Source organism: Amphiprion ocellaris, chromosome 7 (genome assembly GCF_022539595.1).
Source record: "Amphiprion ocellaris isolate individual 3 ecotype Okinawa chromosome 7, ASM2253959v1, whole genome shotgun sequence".
In the NCBI taxonomy this organism is placed as follows: Eukaryota; Metazoa; Chordata; class Actinopteri; family Pomacentridae; genus Amphiprion; species Amphiprion ocellaris.
The window spans coordinates 1,882,368-1,905,633 of NC_072772.1; the positions used below are offsets into that span (position 1 = coordinate 1,882,368).

Consider the following 23,266-nt stretch of genomic DNA (forward strand, 5'->3'; position numbering starts at 1 on the left):
TACTCTAAAATATGCAATGGCAACTTGTAATATTGGAATAATACAGCTGTTTATGTTTGAACCAGAAACTAATTCTGAGAAGCAATAATGGTACAGGAAGTCTCACTCTCAAAATTGACACGATTGGTTCATTAGGTTTGTTACATATGAAACCCCAGATGTTTAAATCTGTATTTTTGAGAGTATCATTTTTACACTGTGGATCCTCAGCCTGGCATTGACTGCGTATTTGGCTCATGATAAGTCTTCTAGCAAATGAAAACATCACCAGAAACTTGATCTTCACGGAAGGGGGAATTTAAAAAAAAAAAAAAAAAAAGGAAATGCAGTTGCTGTCAGCACCAAGTGATATTTGTAGAAATACGAACTTGACCAGACCAGTGTAGACATTTGCAGTGGACTTCTATTAAAAAAATACATACCAACAGTATCCACTTTTAAATTATCACTTGTGTTCAATGACAACCAGTTCAAAATAAATTCAAATCACACATTTAGAGCATGTCAGATGTCCTCCGAGCACTTGTGGGGTTACATCAGACCAGATGGGTTTTGAACTGTTCAGTTTTGGCGCTGACAGCAGAAAACAGGAGGCGAGCGAGACAGAATGCATAAAATAGTCAATTGTTTTATTCTTTTTTTAACCATGCCACTGAACACTGACGCATACAGAGTTTGTGCCTGAATCCACACTGAGAAAACACTTTCACACACTGTGTTACAAAGCTGTAATGAAGAGGGATTTTACTGCACACATGGCAAGAAGAACAACCCTGATTGGATACCAGGTCGAGCTTTGATCTGGCCCTGAGGTAGACAGACATTGACATAATCTAAACAATGCTAATCACATCCTTCTAGGACACATCAAATAAAAGACAGCTGCATTATCACAACATAGAAAGATCAAAGAAAAAACCCTTTTCAAACAAAAGTGCTCTATTTCTTTTGGTCCACCGAGGAAATCCATTTATAGTGCATGTTCATGTAGAATAGATACAGTGAATGTGTGTTTTCATGGCACTGAGTGTTGTTGGCTACTTAAGAAGGCATTGGTAATGCCCGCAGATGCCAAGATTTGCAAAACACACAGTTTTCATCCGAAGATCTCAGTCCATTGTCACTTTGAAGGGAACAATTTGAGACAAGCGTGTACTTTTATTTTACATCACAATTGCTTGGAACTTGCATCAGAGTATCAGCCACTATCACAGTATGTTGCTTCCAGTTGCAATGTTCAGACAAGGTGAATCTACATGGCAGTCTATCTTTAATTAACAATAAACAAACACCCAGAAACAACTACCAATAGCACAGACCCATGTACTCAAGCACATCAATGCTCTACTTATAAAAGAGGCACAAGGGAGGGATCTTAATCAAATCAGAGACTTATAAAACACACACATTAAGATGTTTCTCAAATCATACCAAATGTAAACAGATAGCAAATTACTGTAATACAAAAATACAACATGTTTAAATCTATAAGGCCCGTGTTAGGCTCACATAAGGGAATAACATACCATGACAGTTTGTACATTACAGCTACACTACGACTGACAATAGCCTGCTCATAGTAATTCAATGTCAGAATTTTCTTTTCATGTTTTATAAAAAAAACAACTTCTTTTCATGTTTTCTTCAATTTTCTCCTAGAAAATTCTTATTCTGTGATTTCATAAGACATCTATATATAGTTAATTATAAAAAAAAAACTACACATAAAAGCCGTTTCGAGGCTTTGTCGCGTTTTTTATTTTTATTTTAACACACCGTTTGACCATGTAAATTTGTGATGTATTTGTTAGAAAAAATAAAACCACTGATGGATGAATAAATTTGCAGTGGATTTCAAAAAAACAAACAGTGAAGAGTGAGGAGAGGTAGAGCTCGCTCTACTCGAAAACCATCCCGAGAGACACAGACTGTGTGATGAAAACCAGCACATATTTGGTAACAAATAAAACAACATATAAATAGCAAAAATCTATTACGAGAGAAACTCAAATTGTGAGCCAGCTACCTCGAAACAATAACACCCACTGCAAGAAAGACAAGGCAATTAAAGAGATCAAGCTTATGAGGTCAAAACGTGGCAGCCATTCAAGTAAAACATGCAGAAAATAAACAACTCCAAAATAAAACTCCAGCAACAGCAAAGGGGGCAGACAGGAAAAAAATGCAGAAGTCACAGGAAATTAAGAGAGAAAATGTTGCAAAGTTCAGCCAATCAAGCCTTTGTGGAATTATTTTCAACATCTACTGCACAATCATAGAAGATGACTGGAGTTGCCCAATGGTTCAGCAATCAGTCAAAACGCTCCTGCTGCACATACAGGTCAGCAGTCACAGCCATTGTGGCATTGATTTTAACCACAGTGGATCCATTAGATACAGTTTATCAAAACTGTGTGTGCATGAGAGGAAGAGGGAGAGAGGAACAGTGTGTGTTTGTGGACAAAAAATAGGTAAATCATCAGGAAACTGTCGACAATTCTGACAATCGATTGATCTTTCAGTCATTTTCGGGGGAAAGTACAAAATATTCACCGTTCCAAGTGAGAATTTGAGTTCTATATAATTGCAAACTGAATCTCTTTGGATTGGACTGTTTGTCAAACAAAACTATTTATTTGAAAATGTCATCTTGTCGCCAAAATGTGCCTACTGTTGGACATTTTTCAGAGTAAAAAGGATCTGACTGGTAATGAAGCTAATCATTAGTCGCAGCCCTATTGTGTACACACATTTTGTATTCGCATGTCTCTGTTGTCAGGTTAAAAACTGTACTATCACCTAGAACGACAACTTCCCACAATGCGCTTTTCAGTTTATCCAAAAAGAGCTTTTTTTGTGAAAACCCTCACAGAAACATGTAATCCTTCAGCATTAAAAATCAGCATCACTGAAGCTACCAGCGTTTCATCCAATAGTGAAGGTGTATGTGTGTGTGTGTGTGTGTGTGTGTGCGCGCGTGTGTATATGTGTGTGCAAGTGTGAGACTGTGCAACGGGTCCAAGTCCTGCTCAGACATAACAGACATACAGGTAAGTCTTTTCTATCCTCCAGTCCGGCGGCACCTCCTCTGGCTTGTGGCCCTTCATGTGCTTCTGCATGGCGGCCAGGCTGGGGCAGAAGTCCTGGCAGATGGTGCACTGGTACGGAGACGCTCCGTTGTGGGTGCGCAGGTGCTTGATCATAGCCGAGTAGTCTCTGGACCGCTGGTGACACAGCTTACACTCAAATGGCTTCTCACCTAAAAAATTCAACAATACAACATTAACCTTGTAGACCTGCAGCCAGAGGCCTGCCAGGTGAGACGGGACTCACCTCTGTGTCAGTGCACTGTACTTGAACAGGTGTGTGTGTGTGTTTGTGTGCACGAGCGTGTGTGTGTGTGTGTTTGCGGTCAAGGATTAGACCTATATCAGTTTGCCTTTAGTTTGATACTAGATATTGCTCAGTCAGTCATCCACCAGAACCTCTTTTTTTTTCTCCTCACTTCAGAGAGATATCGGATAGCGGGCACTAAAATTTCGGCTTTGCTGAAACATTTACTGCAACATTTACTGATTTAGTTAAATCTATTAGTAGTGTTTTTATGTGAAGTAAATTAACATGAAAGCTCTTTGTATCCTTATTTGTTGGAAAGCTAACAGCTGCAAAACTATCAAAATGTTGTGTTTAAGTAATGCATTTAATCTGAATTTGAATAAAACTGTTAATGTTGCTGTGCTTTCACTTATAAAATAATAGATTTGTGGAGAACATAGTGCTTTTTCTTTAGCTGTAAAAAAAAAATAAGTTTTATGGAAAGCAAAGTTTCATTTTTCAGTTCTTCACGTGAATTTCTAAAAGTGAAAAATGCATGAGTCTATTTCCCTTTCACTCATAAAATTTTTTTTTTTTTTTAACCCTGTACTTGGCTTTTAACTGTAAGAAAATACAGGGTTTTAAGAAAATCGAATTTTTGATTTTTCAGCTTTTCTTTTTGTCAGTAGTCACTTGAAAAGCAAAAAGTGAAAAACCTTAAATGCATTAGTCTGAGGCAATAGTTTCAGATTTTTTACTCTGTATGTGGGGTCACTCCTAAAAATGAGTCACAAATATGTGCAGATATTTTTAAAAAGATTTTTTAAAAATCCTGTGATAGGAAGGAATGGTAGTTTGTGGCATTAAATCAAAACTGTAACCATGTTTGTTGTAAGATGTCACCTAGTGCAACAGTGTGATCTACAGCTTTACCATTTTAAATCAAAATATAATAACCATACAAAAAAAAGTCTTTTAGCAGCACCAAAACTCTAAAATCACTGCTCTCCTGTAGTTTTTCGTCTCTGAATTCTCGCCTGTGTGCAGGCAGTAATGTGTCTGACAGCAATAGATTGGCATATGTGGCATTAAATCATAATATTGGCCAAGTTTGTAGTTACATATCACCTACAGCAACTGTGTGATCTTTAACATTTTAAATTTAAGAATAATGAATAGTACAAAAATTCTCTAATACCCTGAAAATCCTGCTGTTCTGTAGTTTTTCTTCTCTAAACTCTCACTTGTAATGTATCTGATAACGATAGGATGGTGTATGTGGTGTTAAATCAAAATATTAGTCATGTTTATTGTAATATGTCACCCAGTGCAGTCACCTGATCTACAAATCTTAGTATCAATACCCTGAAGCCCTGCTCTGCTGTAGTTTTTCCTCTCTGAACTCTCACCTGTGTGAACACGGTAATGCGTCTCCAGCTGGTGTTTCAGGCTGAACCTCTTCCCGCAGCCGTTGCACTCGTAAGGCTTCTCTCCTGTGTGGATGCGTTTATGGCCCCTCAGCGTGCCGTCGTCTCTGAAGCAGCTCCCGCAGAATTCACACTCAAACGGGTGATCGCCTGAAAGCACAATCGTGTCACAACAGCCGTCGCAACATCGCCGTCGCCCGTAATCATGAGAAGTTAGCTTTATGGTTGGCACGACATGGCATGGTGCATATGTAGCTGCATAGGTCAAACAGTCACACAGGCCTATTCCGCACATGCATATCAAGTAGGAAAATAATGTGCTTTCAGATGTCGCTAATGTTATGACATGAGGACACTCCTCTTGGCTGTCTGCTAATAGCTAATAAAAGCCCTCCAGGCATGTGCTGCTCTGTTCTCTATACTGTAGTTAATCTATTTCTCTCCTAGGCTGAGGGTTTGACTCATCTCCAATGACCTATGTGCCTCATTATCTCAGTGTCCACAGCAACAGCCAAGTCAGAGGATACATTGCTCTCCTCATTACAGGCCGATTCTCCTCAATCCCCCACCCCACTGTGGAGCAGATGACATTTACAAAATGTTACTTCCAAGCAGAATGGCATACAAACAAGATACGCTGCCATGGCCAAAACTCCCTTCACTTCTGTCTCTTCACATCAATTATGTATTTCTCCCGTCTAGACATCAAGCCGTCCTGACAGCTGGGAGTGTTATTTAAGGTAAAAGAAGAAAGGGGGACATCTTTTCAGTAAATATCTCTCCGTCTCCTGCGGCACTAAGACTCACCCTCGGTAGAACACACAGACAAGTCATTTCCATTTGCTTTTCCTTCAATATTTATTTGGGTTTCCTCTATCATTTTGGGTGAACCACACTAGAACTGACAGCCGTGAATTGCAGAGGCCCAAAGGCTGTCTAAGAACCCAAAATATAAACAGGATGAAATTGCCCAAAATATGCACCGGCCATAACGGTACAGTGCTGTCATCAGAGAGGTGAGTCATCTTATAGAGAAGGAGGAAGGAGGGTGGGAGAGGATGCATGCAAATTGACTAAAACCTTAAAGCCAATAACCTAAGGAAATTAACCCATATACAAAAATAAGTACAGCTGCCTTTGTCTCCTTTCCAACATATGCATGCGTTTGACACCGACGTGTGCGTTTCATGACAGGAGGTGACACCGTAGATAACAGCGACGGTTCAAACGGTCCGTCTCTTACCCGTGTGCGAGCGCAAGTGTCTTTTGAGGGTAGTGTGGCTCGGAAAGGGGCGCTCGCAATGGCTACAGATGTAGCTGTGCATGCCTGCGTGGACCTCCATGTGCTGCTGCAGGGCCTTCTGGGTCTGGAAGCGCTTTGCACACAGCAGACAGAACACCGCCATGTCAGTCCCTGGAGAATGCACAAGACACAGACGCACAGTTATTTCAGTACCATACACAGACAGGGCCTTAAGTGGGGAAACTGGGTCACTTCAACTTTGTGTGAGTCCTCTGAGGGAAAAGCTTCTTTCAAAGAGCAAGTGCCTCTACCTAAACTAACTCCCCTAAAAGCCCAGAGGCACTTTCAGCTGTGAGTCTTTATATGCTCTATTTTAAACCATGAAAGTCATTGTTTTCTTTAAGAATTTCCCACACAATGCACAGCATGCCAATCACACAATCAGTGGCTCCTTCCTGGTGTCTTAGATGTGTAATTATTCTCTTCATTCCCCATCAGGAGTCAGCTCCAGCCTGTAAAGTCCTCTGCCTCTGTGCTCAAAGAGCAGCTGATAGTAGCTCCACCCTAAATGATGCCTACACTATGCGCTCTGTGCAGAATGTTAAGTAGTGATATCAAGCCATTAAAAGCAGGACTGCAGGAAAAAACACAATCCAGTTTAATCCTGTGTGTGACCTGGCATCTCTTTGGGGCTGCTTTCCTGTTGCACAGAGTGTGGAGAGGAATACAGATAGGGAGACGCTGGCAGGGTAGTTTAAGTCAAAATGGCTATGTGAAGATCCATTGGCTGTCATACAGTCAACACTTGATCTACAGGCTGTGTACGCCTGCACTCAAATCCATTCTGGCATTCACACCGAAGCAAATTCATATGTGCAGTAAGACTGAGGGACTGGTTAATCAGCAGCATTGGACATAATGTGCATGTCCTGGAGAGTGAGGCTTTAATGTGAGATTATGAGGTCCTTATTTCTCTGTCTGCTCAGGTTGCAGATCATTTACAATGCTAGCAGGTCCCATTGCTCCTGACTCAGATTCAATCAGACATCTCCAGCGGAGGATCATTAGTAAACAGAGGACTGTGCCAGCACTTCATTGGAATTCAAGTGGGGTTGCTGTGTCGCATTTAAAATGCAGTCTGATGAGGTCCACTAAATCAAATCATTTGTTACTGTTATTGAAGTGCCTTGAGGCAACTGGCAATTAAATTGGAATTAACGCAGGGAAAGGGATACAGCACACTCATACTAAGAGGGAAGAGTGTCAGACACTTGCTTTAGGTTCAATCAAGTTAACAGACAAGCCTGTTCAAAAGAAGAAAGAAAGAGAAACAAATCAAGCAAATTCTCAGGGAAAACTCAAAAACACAGCGTATTGTTTAGTAATCCATGTATCACAATTTGCTCACACAATGCAAGACACTTTTTGTTCGACTCAGAATTTCACGGATAGCTGCAGTGTGGCATAAAGCCTCTGCTTTGAAACCATGAACCGAATTTTTTAAAAACACTAATAGAAGAGATCATTTGTAATCATTAACAGAAAGATGGGATGAAAGGCATTCCCTGATTTTAGCAGTCCTACAGGGAGGCGATCCAGTGGAATGAACTGCACCTGTTCAGAGGCTTGAGCCTATGGACTTGTGCACAAAGGGCACACAATGAGGTTCAGGCCCTCATTGACCAAGCCCATTAGTCAAAGGCTCCTCACGCAACTCCTACAATCCCTGTCTTTATGCTGCTCCCTAATGACCAGGGCCCTTTCTCACCCGTGGATCACAATGTTTTAGTTGTGGACAAAAGGCCGTCCATTCTCAACGCCTCTGCACCCTCCCCACTCCCCTGATCCGCTGACCATACAGGAAATCCTTTCACTGTCTCACCAGCTTCACCTTCTCCCCGAGTCATACCAAACTAATGCCAGCTCACGATGCACTGTGCAACACTGAAGTCTGGATAATGATCTATTTAAAATGGCTAAAGACATTTAAGAAGCACAGAACGCAGTCTCTGCATGACCCGTGATATGAAGCCACTTTAACTAGTTTTGTGCGTAATATCTGCTGCAGCCAGCAGGGGGAGTGCTTTCTGTTCCAATGTGTCCATGTTACTGAGGCTGCAGGCAGAGTTGAATAGCACATTATCCACCTTGTAGATACTTCAAAGCTGCTTTAATTATCCTCCCTCAACTCTTTCTTTATTAACCATCATATATAGTACATGCTTGTTACAATGCAGCTTGCATACTTTTGTCTGTCTGCTCTGAAAGTTTAACATCCTAGTTTCTCTGTGGAGCTAAACCGTTACTCCCTGACACACTCTTAGACACTCACAGATGTATAACCTGATCTTTCTGTCACCAACAATACTGAAACTTGTGAAAAGAAATATGACAAATATTCTGTCACAAGACTCTCACTCTTGATCTCAGGTTGATGCTCAGTGACAACAGCTCAGCAGTCGTTTTCAGCTTTATTCTGTGCAACTGATGCTGGAAATAAAAATACCAAATCATATCTTGAAGTGTAAACAAAAAACCTTTTGGAGGCACGGAAGTGTTTGTATGTGTTAGTGGAGGCATTTCGCCTCACTGCACTCTGTTAACTTTTCAAACAAAAAGGATTTGCGGTCATAGAGTTTTCCAGTAAGCTTTGGTAATAAGTGCAGAGGAACTTCTTTATGAGAGAATAAGCCCTAAAGTTGGCTGTCATTGCCCCCTGCTCTCACCCTTAACCAGACAATGGGCCTGGGATTTGGGTTTTAAGGCAGAGGATGACCCCTTGACCTTTGGCCCTCAATGGGGTAAATACCATGTAATCAATGGTATTTCTCAAAGGCTGGAGAGTTGACTGAGCATTGTGTTTAGTGGGCAGGAGCTTTAACAGTGGGAATAATGATTTACTTTTAGGCAATTCTGCTACGAGGCAGAAAATATGAACATTGTATGGCTACTCTAATGCACAATTAGCTTAGGAACTGATGACAGTTTGAGGTTGTTGCGCTATTTCAGCGTATCGCCACTAAGACGATGTGTGTGCTCATGTGATTTAATATGGTCTGCCTTCATACATCTGCCACTTATTCAGTCCAACTGAGGTGGGAGCCAGCCAGGCTCTCACGCTGCCTAAGAAACAAAACCATGTGTCTAGGCAACCAGATAGGATCATGGTCCTTGTTGGGGTGAAGTGTTCAAGCTAATCCCTTCATTCACAAATAAGCGCAGCCTGTTTCTTTTCAAGCGGCAAACAAAAGTTTTCCCACCCTGAGAATCTGGGAGTAAACCCACTGCAAATTGAACAAGAGATTGTATCAGTGATGACCGCAAATCTGTATAATTTCTTCTGTGTTAATCTTAACTTCCGTGCCCTGAGAGCCCCAATAAAAAACGATGGGTCTGTAAATAAGCTGGTTTTATATTTGCTGAAAATGTGGAAATTTAACAACATTTTAACAGTAATGAAGAAAATAACTGCCATTATTTTAATAAGCGCTTTGACAATTTGATCTTTTTGTTTCGGTAAATTGTGAATGACAAGTCGGCGCTAAACAAATCACCTGCTGCTATCAAAACAACAAGGAATTTCACACAGATTTCACAGTTTACAATATTACACCAATGCTGCTCATGTCTACCAGTATGCAGTGTGAAGGCACTATATAAACCCTGTCCTCGCGCCCAGCTTGGTGTATACACAGTGTCTGCTCGCACACTGCTAACACCCGGTTAAACATACACAGTCATGCAGGCTAGATTACATACTAGACCTCACATGACCCTGTGCATTCACGCTACTGTATGCAGTCAGCTCCCCGTAGATGAGGCGACTCGAGAAGCACAAACACTAACAGTACCTTAAACAACCCCGGGCGCTCATCAGTAGACCACTAATCTACCCGAGTGAGGAACAACCGGCTCAATAATTAATGCAACAAGAGATACGTTGCTCGTGTTTAACCACCATTCCGTGGACCGGTTCATTCAGGTCACACACTCTGGTTCTTTTTGCCTCGATTCCTAGAATGTTTATCGTATCTTCTGTACCTATTTATTATATTTCACTTTACATGAAATGGCAGTGCATCCTGGAGGCCTTTGTGTATCATTAACAGTCAGTGCAAATAAATACCGAGGGCACAATGGCCAAACAGAGCACAGTTCAGTTCAGTTTAAGTCTTATACGAATTACAACTGGGTTTTAACAGGAGGGTGCAGTATGATGACAGACACGCAATTAAGCGAGCTAAAAGGTCCGCATTAAGGAGGATGCATTAGAAAGCCTGGCCTGTATCTGAATAGACTACAGGACTGTTTAATTAGGGTTTGGACAGAAGGTAATATTATTCACTTGATGAAGCAGCCTGTAATGTGTGGAAACAGTGCAGCTGCTGTGAGTACACAAAGGCAGCACTCTTATGGCCTTTTCCTGAGGGCAAGGTGGCAAAATGGCCAGCCAGCACGGTTCGAAGCATATACAGTCAATTTCTGTGCGTGCTGTAGATAAGCCACACTCTTGGGTTTTTTTCTAAAACTGAAAGCTCGGTGCCCCAGAGCCTCAACTTGCTGTGATGAAACAAACCCCTTTGTTGTGAGAGCAATTCGGAGACATATCCTTTCTTTTATTTTGGGCACTGACAAGTAGGTCAGAGGAGACTATTACAGTGCTGTGGTGAGGAGTAAACAGCAGCACATGATGTTGTTTTCCTCTCAGTCCTGGCATCCAACACCAACAGCAATCCTCTTGCCCTCAGGAAGTCCTCACATACCCCCTACCCCCTTCCCTTCCCACAGTTCAGCCCGCCCCCAGACTCCCACCCTTCACCCTCCTCTTTGATCTTTAACTTCAGCAACCCACGGCCGTTCACCTCTGACATATCAAAATGGCTAAAGAGACTTTCACTGTAAGCTAGTCTTGCAGCCAATGCTGCCAAATTGCCGCAGAGTAAGGTCTCCCAAAAGTAGCATTATTTCCCGTCCAGAGGAGGTGGACAGCAGCGGTGCAGCTGCTGAGGTCTGACAAGTGTTAATCTGCTAAGAGGAAACTCATTTGGCTCACTGGTTATGCCACATGGCAAATTGAAGCCAAGGCTGCACTATCGACACTAAAAAAAATCACCCTGGTGCTTCTTAGAGGAAATAAAACCCAGGTGATTTATTCTTTTAAACGTAAATCTTTGCATGAAGTCGAAGCGTTTCCTCACATGATCCAGCTGATTAGATTACCTGTAGCTCCTGGTGTAGGCTCTGAGGCCTACAATGAGAGTCAGTAAAACAGAAAAAAAAAAGGGTCATGCGTCACAGCCGACCGAGCTGAGATCATGTCAAAATGAGAGAGTAATGCCCTGCCATACCCTGCCTCAGGACACACTGCCAAGCTGAAACTGAGCTCTGGATGTTTACAACTCACATAGAAGAGGGTAGAAACTTCTGGGCATCGTTAACACCCCTCCATGTCCACATCCATTAACTATTCATACTGTGTGTGCCACCTGGAGTTACAGTTACGTGCCAATGCTCCTGAGAGGGTGATCACCTTTCTCGGACAGTAGCAGAAAAGGTGTGGATTCAGACACTGTCAGGCAAATGTACGGTTTGGCAACAATTCTGCTTTAATTTTCACTGTCAAACACATGTTGGACAATAGATTGAGATTGAAGTCAGTAAGGAAAGCATAAATTCATTACTTTACAACCATTAATAAACTAATTACTGGCACCTTATGCTATAGAAGTATGTTTTATTAACTCAAAATACTGCTTTTAATGCTTTTTATTCCATCAGTTGCACACTTAGTCGCTGTGTTTTCACACATTGTTTCCCTTTTTCTTTCTGTAAAGCACTTCCTAATGACTTCACCTCCTCAGGCAGGTTGTTCTAAACCACCAGCCCAGATTGCAAATCACCATCCAGGTTTGTGTAGCCACTCCGCCAAAAGAAAACCCAAAATGCTAACTATTAAGAAAAAAATATTTTGACTCATTCTCATGCCAACTGTTAATGCCAGACAGTCACTGGGTGAGAAACAGGATGCAATACAAACATTTTCTTGATTTGAGATCATTGAAAAAAAAAAAACAAACCACAAAGGTGTTTGTGCTGGTGTTGTTGTGAGTATGTGAGGTAAATAATTTCACAACTGCTGTCAGGAAGGAGTGGAGGATAGTATGTCTGTGTAGCTGTAACGTTGGCTCTGTGGAGCTGTGGCAAAGTGGCATGCAGCGGGTACGGATGCCAAGAGATATTAGTGGGTGATATGTGAGAGGGCCTCCCACCTCCCTGTTGATAAATTATGGAGCATCATGACAGGAACAGTTTAACCCAGCCAGCATGACGAGCAAGTTTAGACCCATGATCACAAGTCCCGTAGTCACGGCTTACTCAACAGCTCAATGCATGCTGCCCAGGTTAAACATAATGTGTGTGGTGTTGGTGCTCATGTGTTGTAAAAGTACCTGTGTGTGTTTGCCTGTGGGCCTCCAGAGCATCCTCCGAGGAGAATGTCGCTCCACACTGATCACACACCAGCGCCTCTGCAGGAGCTGTGGACAAAATCAAGTTTGTATCTTCGTCAGACATAAATGCAAACTTGTGTGTTTTGTAATTGTAGAGTAAGTCGGTTAATTTAGCATTTAAAGAGAGCTGTGGAGGGAAAAAAAAGAAAGCAACAAGAGCAGGAACAAAGGAACGCCGTTTGAAAAGTCACCAAAGAGCCTCGCTTGTCACACACTTGTGCTTTTCAGGTGTTAACACAAGGAAGCAAATGTGCGGAGTACAATGGAGCAGAGGAAAGCGCCATAAAAACACAACTGGGGACAAACAAAAGCACCAGACAGGGTGCAATGGCCCTTCTTCTTGACAAAAAAGAGGCGAGCTGAAGAGTTTTATTTACCGTGCCCTGTTATCAGGCACTGAACAGTGAGCAGACTGTCTGCCTGAGAGGCCACAGAAGGACTGGGTGTTCTCTCTACAGCAGACGCTTCCCGCCTGCGGCACATCCCTTTATCAAAAAAAAAAAAAAAAAAAAAAAAAAAACACTTCAGAGTCAACACCCCAAATCCCATCGCATACACTGTAACTACAGTTCCCAGTTCACCTTTGGAATGCCCTTGTCTATTCTGATGAAGGCATGAAAGAGACAAGTATGCAGTCTGCTTGCAGAAACGTTGCCTCCTTGTTCTGCACTCACCTCACACCTGCACAGACAGACACATAGGACAGATATGCACACACACTCTCTCTTTCTCTCACACACAGCTGTTTGGATGTGGGTTGGCTCTCACAGAGATGTAAATCGGTTGCAGATCCATACTGGCCCAGGGCTCATTCACTGATCTATTTTCTGCTCAGCTGGCTTTAAATGAAGTTAAAATGACTCATTAAAACACCCACAAGCTTTGGGAACTCTGAGCGCTACAGCCTAAATGTGGTCCTCTTTCAACTCTTACGATGCCTCTATACACAGACAGTGTGCCACTGTTCCCAGTGCTGCACACAAATAATAAAAAAAAGCCCCAATCTGTCCATTTCTAAAAACAACAATTTTTGAAAACAAACTGTTACAGTTTTGGAACGGTGCGTTTTGTTACACAGCACAAAAATAAAACTTGGTTTGGAGAATCGTCTTGCACAGTAGTAACAGTGAAACAGTGTTGTAGATGCTGATGTTGTGTGACGCTGTCCAGTGTGGTGTGTTGTGTTGTGTGAGATTGTGTGATAAGGGAAGAAGAGAACATAGTGCATTGTCTTGTGCAGTCAAAGGCACGGAGTGTGCTCTCATCCATAAACCATCAAACTGTCTCCAGACGCGGCTGCAATCGTCCTCCATCAAAACACTTTGTCTGGCATACCAAAATAAGAGCCAGCATCGAGCTGAATACCAAATCAGCCCATTAGAGCAGTGGAGCACTCGCTCCTTAGCAACCAGCGGGATCTAAGGCTGCTATACCGAAATACACAGTGACAAAGAAATGAGATCCACATCTCCCCCCCCCCCCCTTTTTTTTTTGTAGTATTATGGGTTGACACATTGGGATGGGGAGAGTTTATGCAAAAATTCAAATTAGGTTAAAGGTGCTGCTGTTATTGATGTCACTGCGAATTGAAAATCAAAGCATGTTGCCGAGGTCTGTGAGTAATGCGAGGCAATATTTGTGTTTAGGGTGGCAGAGGGTATAGAGGAGTCAAAAAAAAAAAGAGGCACGACTCAGGTGAAGTTTAAAGAGGCAGATTCTCTCTCATCTGTCAGCAGTATGTCATTCCCGAACAATCCTCAGAGAGCAGGCGGAGAGGACAGGGACTTCGCCTTGTCTGTACACATATTCCGACTGAGGTTTCTGTTTCTGTTTTAGTTTCATTTTTAGTCCCTGATCCTCCTACCCTCCCTCATTCTCCCCTCCGCACCCCTCCCTCCTCTTCCTCTATTTTGGATAAAGTAGCTGGGAGAGCAGTCAGGTCTGATTAAGTCTGCATTTGGGTACAGTGTGTTCCTGGACACACATCTGCGAGCGAGCCATCACACACGCTTCGGAACACTGGCAGAACACCCAGGCCTGCCGGCAGCTGATGATGTCATCACTCAGAAGGGGCAGAGCTGGCGAGCTGCCAGAGTCTCCGAAAAAACACAGAAACGATTGAAATGGAGAGAGAGACACGAAGAGGAGAGAGGGAGGTACATAGACCTAAGCATGGAAAAGAAAGCATGATCCAAGTATTCGGAGCAGCACTAACTGGTATGGGGGGGGGGGGGGCGTGAACAGGTGCATCTGAAAAGGCTGCACTACTGTATCAAGAGGGTTAATCAGCACGGAACGCTCTGAGGCGAGAGTTACTTTCGTACCTGTGTGAGACAACATGTGCATCCTTAGTCGCATGCTGTCCTGGAAGTGTTTGCCACAGTATTCACAGCCGTTGCCCTTCTCCTCATTATGCAGCCTCCTGTGGAAAGACACAAACACTAATGTGAGCGTGTTAACAGAGGCAGGAGCAAAAGCGAGAATGCACTTGTGACAATGAAAGTATCTCGTTTCTGCGCCTTTTCTGTAAGGTCTCCCAAACCTAGAAGCACCATTGTCTTCGTAACAAGAGGAGCATGTTTTAATTCCGGCAAGAATCCCTTCGCTGAATGCAACATCATTAGTGTAAGAGGCCCTTGGAGTTGTGAATCACAACGCATGAATGCTAAAAGAACACAGACAATAGGATATCTGGCTAATTTCAGAGTGCAGACATACGCGTGCCTCCACCCGCCAGCACTGCAAGACACTGGGCACGCACTCAAACACCACACACAGACACACAAGTGCACGCACGCAAACCCACATCCCGGCATAATGTGAGCACACACATACACTTCTCCTGTAACTGCAATGAAAAGGAGAAAAGAAGATGATTCGCTGAAGCTCCGCCAGCAGCAAAACCTATCATATCATATCACACACATCCGAGCATGCAAGGCATCTGTACTGTTATCCTTACATCACCCCACTAACAGCACAGCAAATGGCCTAAAAAGAGTCTGCGGTTACTCTGGTCATGAGATGTAAATGAATACACACAAATTCAACTTTATTAGTGTAAAATGAAAGTGTAATTTTGGAGCAACATTTTTGTCTTTTTACAGTTAAGTTTGAACATTTTCCCAACCTCTGTGTAAGATATTTTAACCTCAACGTTCACGCAAGATTCATTAGATTTTATTCCGGGTATCCCGACAGCCGAGACGTCTGAGGTGTGAACATTATATTTCCTTTTTCTCGCCACTGTCAACTATTCAATCAAAGGGTAATTACAGAGTGTCCTGATGGCCTAGGGGTTTAAGTCACTGACCGTGAAATCACGATGTTTCCAGTTTGAGTCCAGCTGGGGACAATTATTGCATTTCATTTTCACTTCATTCCCCTTCTTTCTCCCCTCATTTCACTGTCACTGATACAATAACAGTAAATTATTTGGAGTTAATTTAAGAATAATGACATGAGCTGCCTTCAAACACAAGGAAAAAAAGACAGTTTGATTTATTAGCAGATGCTTTTTTTAACCAGTGCTGAAGGATTATAGGTAGTTGTCATTTTGCAATTTCCAGTATAATTTTTTTAAAGTCACTTTTTTTTTTATTCACTCTGTGACATTTAAATCATGTGATAAAGCGTCTCCACATGAGATACAATCAAAAGCATAACTCACACAAGCAGGACGGCATGAATTTGTATAATTTGTATACCAAGTTTAAATCCTGGGTCAGACATGCTGCTAAACATATATTCTGTGTTGCAGCTTTTAATTCAAAAAATATTAATTGTTCAGTTCTATGTGTAACCTTGAAAAATTACTCAAATAGTGAAGCTTTATTTTGGTAGGCACTACCTGTAATTTTGACAAATTCTTCTATTTTTTTTAGTTCTTTATTCAACTAGATTGGGTACATTTCTGCATTGCCAAACTGAAACCGTGCAAGGAGAGACTTCTTGAACAGCACTATAAAATGTCAATCTGCGGGCCAGGTGTATGCTCAGTGACCTGGTTACACACCTACAGCAACTTCATTACATCCTCAAGCAATGCCACCAATGCAGCTTTTTCAACCTGCGGACATCCGCCTGTCTCCATGAGTAAGCAGCGCGCATCACTAAATATCCCACAGGATGCTCCGTTTCAACAGAGCTCTGGAGTGGCACGAGGCTGAAATGTCAGCCACAGGCGCGAACTGAGAAAGGCTGTGATCCTAATCATGGGTTAGCTGCGCATTAGGACTTTGAACTCGCAAGATTGACTTATTTCTGCTGATTAGCGATGACTCAAATACTGCACAGCACGCACAATTAGAAACATCTGCAATGAAGTTAATGAGAGTTGTCATTGTGCTAGTTGTAAACATTTTGTGTACGGTGACAAAATGCAAACTGACAAGCTCATAAATAAAGTAAAAATAAACAAACAAAAAAAATCAACAAAGCGAGTCGGGAAGCAGAAGTTATCCATCATCTTGCTGAGGCGTCCAGCATGGTCCCTGCTGAGAGGCTCCTCTCTGCTGATGCTAAGGAATGCATATCAAATAGCCAGGGAGACAGCCTGTTGTGTGAGGCACACTTCAGCGCAAATAATCAAACTGAATTTGGAAAATAAGGCTTTGTAAATAACAGCATTATGCGACACCATGGCCTCTTTATACGAAACCCCTCACAAAGACCCAATTCAAAACTTGCCGACACGTCTCACTGTTAAGACATGAGTGCAGGTGTCCCTGAGAATAAATTAACATATTTGCTGTTGCTCCTTCCAGCTTTTAACTCGCGTTGTATTTTAGCATCACGGGATAAAACAAAAAAAAAAAAAAAAAACAATCCTGAAGACTAAGTATGGTCCAATTCAAAAGACACGTGTCCAGCATTTCAGTATTCATCATACTGCATACAAGCACACAACAACCTGCACATCCATCTTTTATTAAACACACTTTGTCAGTAAAAATGTTGAGCAGTGTGTGTGCAGCAGTGTTTTCTCCTCAGCACAAGTACATTTTTTTTAGTTACAGTACTTAAAATAAAACCATTAAAACATACAAGAAAGCTGCAGGAGAGTGTACCAAAAAAAAGATGGATGTTTAGTGCGTGTTACCTGTGCTGCTCTATCGCCTGCCTGCTGTGCAGCTGAAGCCCACATTCGCCACAACACTGCTGGCCTTGAGTCTGGCCCTCGTGCCTCATCCCTGCTGCAAACTGGCCCAACCGGCTCAGGAGCTCCCTGTGCAGCAAACCCTGGTGCAGCAACCCACTGTAGGCCCTCGGGTCCAGCGGCACGCCCAGGGACGGGGCCACCGAAACTGACACCGGCATGCCCTCCGCTGTGTGGTTGGAGGGCACCGAGTATATGGAGGCCAGGTGTTTGTCAGCGATGCCGGGAAAACAGTCCAGAGCGTTTGCCACCACTTGCCCTCCATCTTCGGGGCTCGTGTGCAGCTCCCTGGCGCTGGTGATCACACTGCCTCTCAGGGGCGTCCCCGGGCCCTCGTCTCTGGGCTGGTCTGACATGCAACTTCCCTCCCCGGTGCTGGAGGATCTGCCCTCATAGCCGTTGGTGTCGTCCACCTGCATGCGCTCTGATTTTATACTTCTGGCAGGATCCAGGGAAGAAACCTGGGACAACTCTGCACTCTGAGCCTGCAGCTCCATGTCGACCTCGGTGGCCGGCTTGGGGCTCGATTCTGGAGCCGCTTCGGACTCAGGACCCGGGGAGCTCCTGTCCGTCATGTGGTACAGCGCCAGGTGATGCAGAGCGGTGGGAGTGGTGCGGGTGGGTCCGTCCTGTATGGAATGCTTTTTGGACATCAGCATGTGCCTCCAGTGCCTGGCCCGGCCATGGTCGCTGTGGTCTCCAGAGGTGTGATTCTTCACAGCCACCTCCTCGGTCTCCTCTGCCTGGATGGTCTCCAGCACCTTGAGGCACTGCTCCTCCAGGTACTCGATCTCCAGGATCTCGGCAGCGTACAGCAGGTCATCCAGGTCTTCAGCGGTGGCCTGCAGCGAGGCGGTGTAGGCGTACTCCAGGATCTGCTGGAAGGTCTTCGGGGACAGGAAGTCGAGGGCGTAGCGCAGGCTGCTGCGGTGGAACAGGATCTCGAACATCTTGCTGGTGCAGGCCAGGACAGTGCGGTGCGCCGGGAACTCCTGGCCGTCCACTGTGATGATGACATCACATAAGGTTCCGGTCAGACGCATCTGATTGGCCCGCTGCAGGAGCGTGCTGGAGTGAGTGGGGTTGTGGAGCTGGAGAACACCCATGTTTGTCAGACCCGTATCCACTCGGACCTTTGCTGAGGCCACGCATGAGGTGTGGCTGTCCTGCCTGCTTCAGTTGCCTTCAGCCAGTTGGGGATCTGTGGAAAGTGTGAATGATTAGATACATAAAAGGCATCCAATTACACTCTATTTTGTTTATCCATCAAAAGGAATATTTTTCACATGTGAAATATATAAACCCCCACGTGATTTCTTCAAGGGTTTCATTTGATGCACCCATACATGTTTATGTATTTTAATTAAGAAGCAAAGCCTGACAACAGGTCGATAAGAGCAAAGCAACAGTTTCCATTGCAGGTGATTAGTCTGAGGTCTCGTTCAGAGCGGTCACGTCGCTGTAATAACGTCTGCATACTGAGAGGTGACGGTTCAATTTATCAAGCTCCTCACACACACACACACACACACACACACGCACACACACACAGAGAGAGAGAGAGAGAGAGAGAGAGAGAGCTCCGTGCCCTCAACAGGTAGGCCCGCTATTAACAAACGCCTTCAAGGGCTGATTAGTTCATTTAGGCTGCGCACTTCCATGATTAGATGCGTTAAAGACAATTAAGCCGCCGCTGCTAAAAATACCTCAATAAGTTCTCAAAACTACCAAAATGATGGAAGCAGAGAAAAAAAGCGGAATCCATTTTGCTCCACTACATTTAAATACCTTGAATGATGTTTAGGACGTGTGTGATGCTTGGTGATGCTGACAGGCTGCATCCTCAACTAACCGCAACATCAGAGCGCATCAGGTGCAGACGCGCAAAAATCCAACCTTTATTATCCAAAGAAAACAAAAAGACAAAACCACACATTGCGACAAATTAACCCTCAATGCTGCGCTTATTTACGGTCTGTCTACACGTCTGTCTCTCTGAGGGAAACGTCCGAAAATAAAAGACCCAGTTTGATGTGAAATAGATGTCACGGAGAACTGAACAGTCTGCGTTCCAGTCAAATCAAGTTTGGGAAAATCCGAAATCAGGCTGCGACCGAACTTGGCTTTCATTTCCACGTGTCTGCCGTGAAAGCACAATTCTAATGAGCCGACACACAACTGGCGATAATCAAATATTAATTATTAAAATTAGTCTGGGACTGAAAAGTAGTTCATCGGAGCGGAGTCGGCTGGAAATGAAATCCTGAAGGAGAGAATGAGAAGAAATAATAATGCTGTTTTTTTTTTTTTTAAAAAAATGGATGTCACAGCTGATCTTACCTGCGTCTCCTAACGTCCTTCGCTGATTATCAAGGCAACATCATGCTTACACATTTCACAGTACCCGCTCCAAACTCAGTCCTGCTCCAAGTAAGCAAATCACCAGCCAAGACACGACGGTCAAAGCAGCGGGGAGAAAAGCGCACCGCCGACTGGAGCCTTCACAATAAAACCAGCGTCCTGAGGAACCACGTGTTGAAGAGAGGAGACGATCAGAGCAACAAGGAAACACGGAAAAATACCTATGAAAAAAATTGGACTTAGTGAGTACTTGTATGTTGCTGCTACATTTTAAAAAGAATGTAGCGTTTCTAAAGTAGTTCTAAATACCTCATTAAAGATTAAAGCCCCTTTTCAGACACCTGCTCCTTTAATCTGAGGGAAACTAAACCGGCAATTTCATGTCTGAATAAACACCCTGATCACTTTCTGTAAAGGTTGTGAAGGAAATCCGACTAGGACAGATTAGTTGGATCAGTCAGCAATCCTGACTCTCAAAATGACACCAGTATGTTCAGTAGATGCATGTTTTTTTTTCTTCAATTCATTATAATAAGGTTTTTTTTTTTTTTTTCTAACTATGTTGCCTCACATTTGTTTTGGCTCCAGATGGTGGTCAGGTTCAGCCAAAGCTACAGTTTTAGATAATGGTGGCAAGAGTCCAACTCGGTTAAATGTAAAAGTTTCTAAAGACCCAAAACTTCAAAAACAGAAAGCTGGTTTGAAGACTGTCCCTTGAATTTTATTCTCTTTTAGGTGTTTTTCATTTGAACCTTGTTTTTACAGTCTAACTCTCCATTTTCTTTTATTCTATAAGTCCTTTTTCTTTTGCTCTTATCCCTTGTATCTGCTTATTTGGCACTTTTAGTATTTTATTTGCAGCAATTGGTGTTTGTCCTATTAATGTATTTATACTGACATTCTGTGTTTGGCTTATTGTATTTTTGTTTTTTTTGCCGCATTCAACTCTATTTCTCTACTTTTTGTTTCTACCATCTCTTTTTCTTTCTGTTTGGCCTGACTGGCTTTCTATTGTAATATTGCTTGGGTATATCTTTTTACATTTTTAAAGGTGTTCTAAAAAGATATTATTATATACCACAGATGCGCTTTACACCTGTTTGCTTCTCTCCTGCTCTCTGTGCTCATACTCTGTATTTTAGTACAGCCAAATTCCAAATTAAACTGTCCTTGTTTACGTATTTTTCAGTTTCTGCTTTCAGACAGCTGAACAAATATGAAACAGAGCTGGAAACGGGGCTCGTTGAGATTACATACTAACCAGCAGTCACTTCCAGTCTGCTGCTCTGCACCGCTTTCATTAACACAATGTCATGATAAGCTACAATGAACCGATCAATTTTCTTTTTTGAAGTAGGATTAATGGTTTAGATTGATCAATGGTAATGTAGTGGGAAGATTAATTGATGTAATAGCAGTAGTTTGTGGAAGACCTGGTAACATTTTTCATATCTCTGTGGCACAAACCTGAACTGCATGAAGTTGCATTAACAGATAGGCACAAAGAAGTGACATGCTTTGAGTTGTGTGAAGCAGTTTGGGGAAGGCTTTATCCACATTTTAATGGTCCAAAAAACATCACAGAGAGCACCCAAGACACAGTTTGCTTCAAAATTCCAAAACACATTTCTCATTAATTTTGCTTGACAATAGCGCATGTATTTCTAAATGAAATATCCATAAAAATATAACTTTACTGCAACAAAGACGGAGACTGCAATAGACCAGGTTAATGAGACTCACAAATAATGAATGTAATCAGGGTTTAGCAGAGCTGAAGTTTGGTTTGTTGCTTCCAGCTGTTTTTAGGAGTCTTTCCTCAGAGTTAATTAAATACCTGCAGCATCAAACAGCAACAGGATCCACAGGAGCGTCTCCAAACCAGGAGAGTTGTGCACATTTATGCACATGGAAAGACAGCATGAACTGCATTATTTATTTAGAATTTAGGATGTAACAGCAAGTTACACTATTCACTTTTCTTTACGTCAGACAAACGAGCTGTCACACAGAGTTACAGTTTGTGAACTACAGTTAAATCATTTGTTACATAGCAGTTGTTGTCTTGTTTATTTGCATATTATGTAATATGCATCACTTAATGTACTGTCCAAACTTGCGTGCATATAAAGTATCACATGCTTATTGTGGTTCCCTCTATCACTTTGATGGAATCATTTGAATTAAGCCTCAAGCAATATTAATGGAAAAGTGACCAATGTCTGAATGAGGGATGTCGTCACTGTAACAGATGGATGAAGCCAGAAATGTTGCATATTCTGTGTCTGAAAAGAAGGTTAAAACTATGAAATAAAACGAAGACAGACTTTAATGTACACTACCAGTCAAAAGTTTGGAAATACCTTCTCATTTAATAGTTTTTCTTTATTTTCGGGGCTATTTCCATTGTAGATTCTCACTGAAGGCATCAAATTTATGAATGAACACATCTGGAATTATGTAGTAAATAAAGAAGTGTGAAATAAGTCAAAACATGTTTTATATTTTAGATTCTTCAAAATAACCACCCTTCCAGAGATGCTGAAAACTTCTTGCCCCTTTTGCCTTCACTCTGTGGTCCATCTCATCCCAAACATCTGGATTGGGTTCAGGTCAGGTGACTGTGGAGGCCAGGTCATCTCCATCATCTCCTTCTTGGTCAGATAGTCCTTCCACAGCCTGGAAGTGTGTTTGGGATCATTGTCCTGTTGGAGAATAAATGATGGTCCAACTAAACCAAACCGGATGTGATGTCATGTTGCTGCTGGATGCTGTGGTAGCCATGCTGGTTCAGGGTTCCTTCAGTTTGGAATAAATCCCAACAGTGTCATCAACAAAGCACCCCCACACCATCACACCTCCTCCTCCATGCTTCATGGTGGGAACCATGCATGTAGAGACCATCCATTCATCTTTTCTGGTCTCACAAAGACACAGCGGTGGAACCAAAGATCTCACAGTTGGACCCATCAGACCAAAGCCCAGATCTCCACTGGTCTAATGTCCATTCCTGGTGTTTTTTGGCCCAAACTAATCTCTTCTGCTGGTTGCTTTTCCTTAGTAGTGGTTTCTGAGCAACTATTTGACCATAAAGGTCTGATTGGTCAGTCTCCTGAACAGGTGATGTAGAGATGTGTCTGCTACTAGAACTCTGGGTGGCATTTATCTGGGCTCTAATCTGAGGTGCTGTTAATTTGTGATTTCTGAGGCTGGAGACTCAGATGAACTTCTCCTCAGCAGCAGAGGAGACTCT

At 42.7% G+C, this 23,266-nt stretch overlaps 1 protein-coding gene across 2 annotated transcripts; it reads right to left on the reverse strand.

Annotated features, from left to right (window-relative positions):
* Positions 1-608: 608 nt before the first annotated feature.
* zbtb16b (zinc finger and BTB domain containing 16b) lies at positions 609-20,153 on the reverse strand. Of its 2 annotated transcripts, none has more exons than XM_023272050.3 (7): positions 19,993-20,153; positions 17,596-18,853; positions 14,819-14,916; positions 12,435-12,521; positions 5,986-6,156; positions 4,725-4,892; positions 609-3,259 (listed from the first exon to the last, which is right to left on the reverse strand). In XM_023272050.3, the coding sequence occupies exons 2-7, from the start codon at positions 18,756-18,758 to the stop codon at positions 3,030-3,032; spliced, it is 1,917 nt and encodes a 638-aa protein (XP_023127818.1). In that variant the 5' UTR covers positions 18,759-18,853; positions 19,993-20,153; the 3' UTR covers positions 609-3,029. The 2 variants fall into 2 exon arrangements, with proteins under 2 accessions (XP_023127818.1, XP_054868195.1); XM_055012220.1 differs by lacking the exon at positions 19,993-20,153 and adding an exon at positions 19,441-19,571.
* Positions 20,154-23,266: the final 3,113 nt, after the last annotated feature.

Bases quoted from the DNA above. Each gene is read 5' to 3' on its own strand.
- zbtb16b (XM_023272050.3), bottom strand. From the start codon at position 18,758: ATGGGTGTTCTCCAGCTCCACAACCCCACTCACTCCAGCACGCTCCTG. The intron at 6,157-12,434 runs GTACTTTTACAA...TGCATTCTCCAG, and splicing joins CCACAGGCAAACACACACAG to GGACTGACATGGCGGTGTTC. The intron at 3,260-4,724 runs GTGAGAGTTCAG...TGAATTTTTTAG, and splicing joins GCATTACCGTGTTCACACAG to GTGAGAAGCCATTTGAGTGT.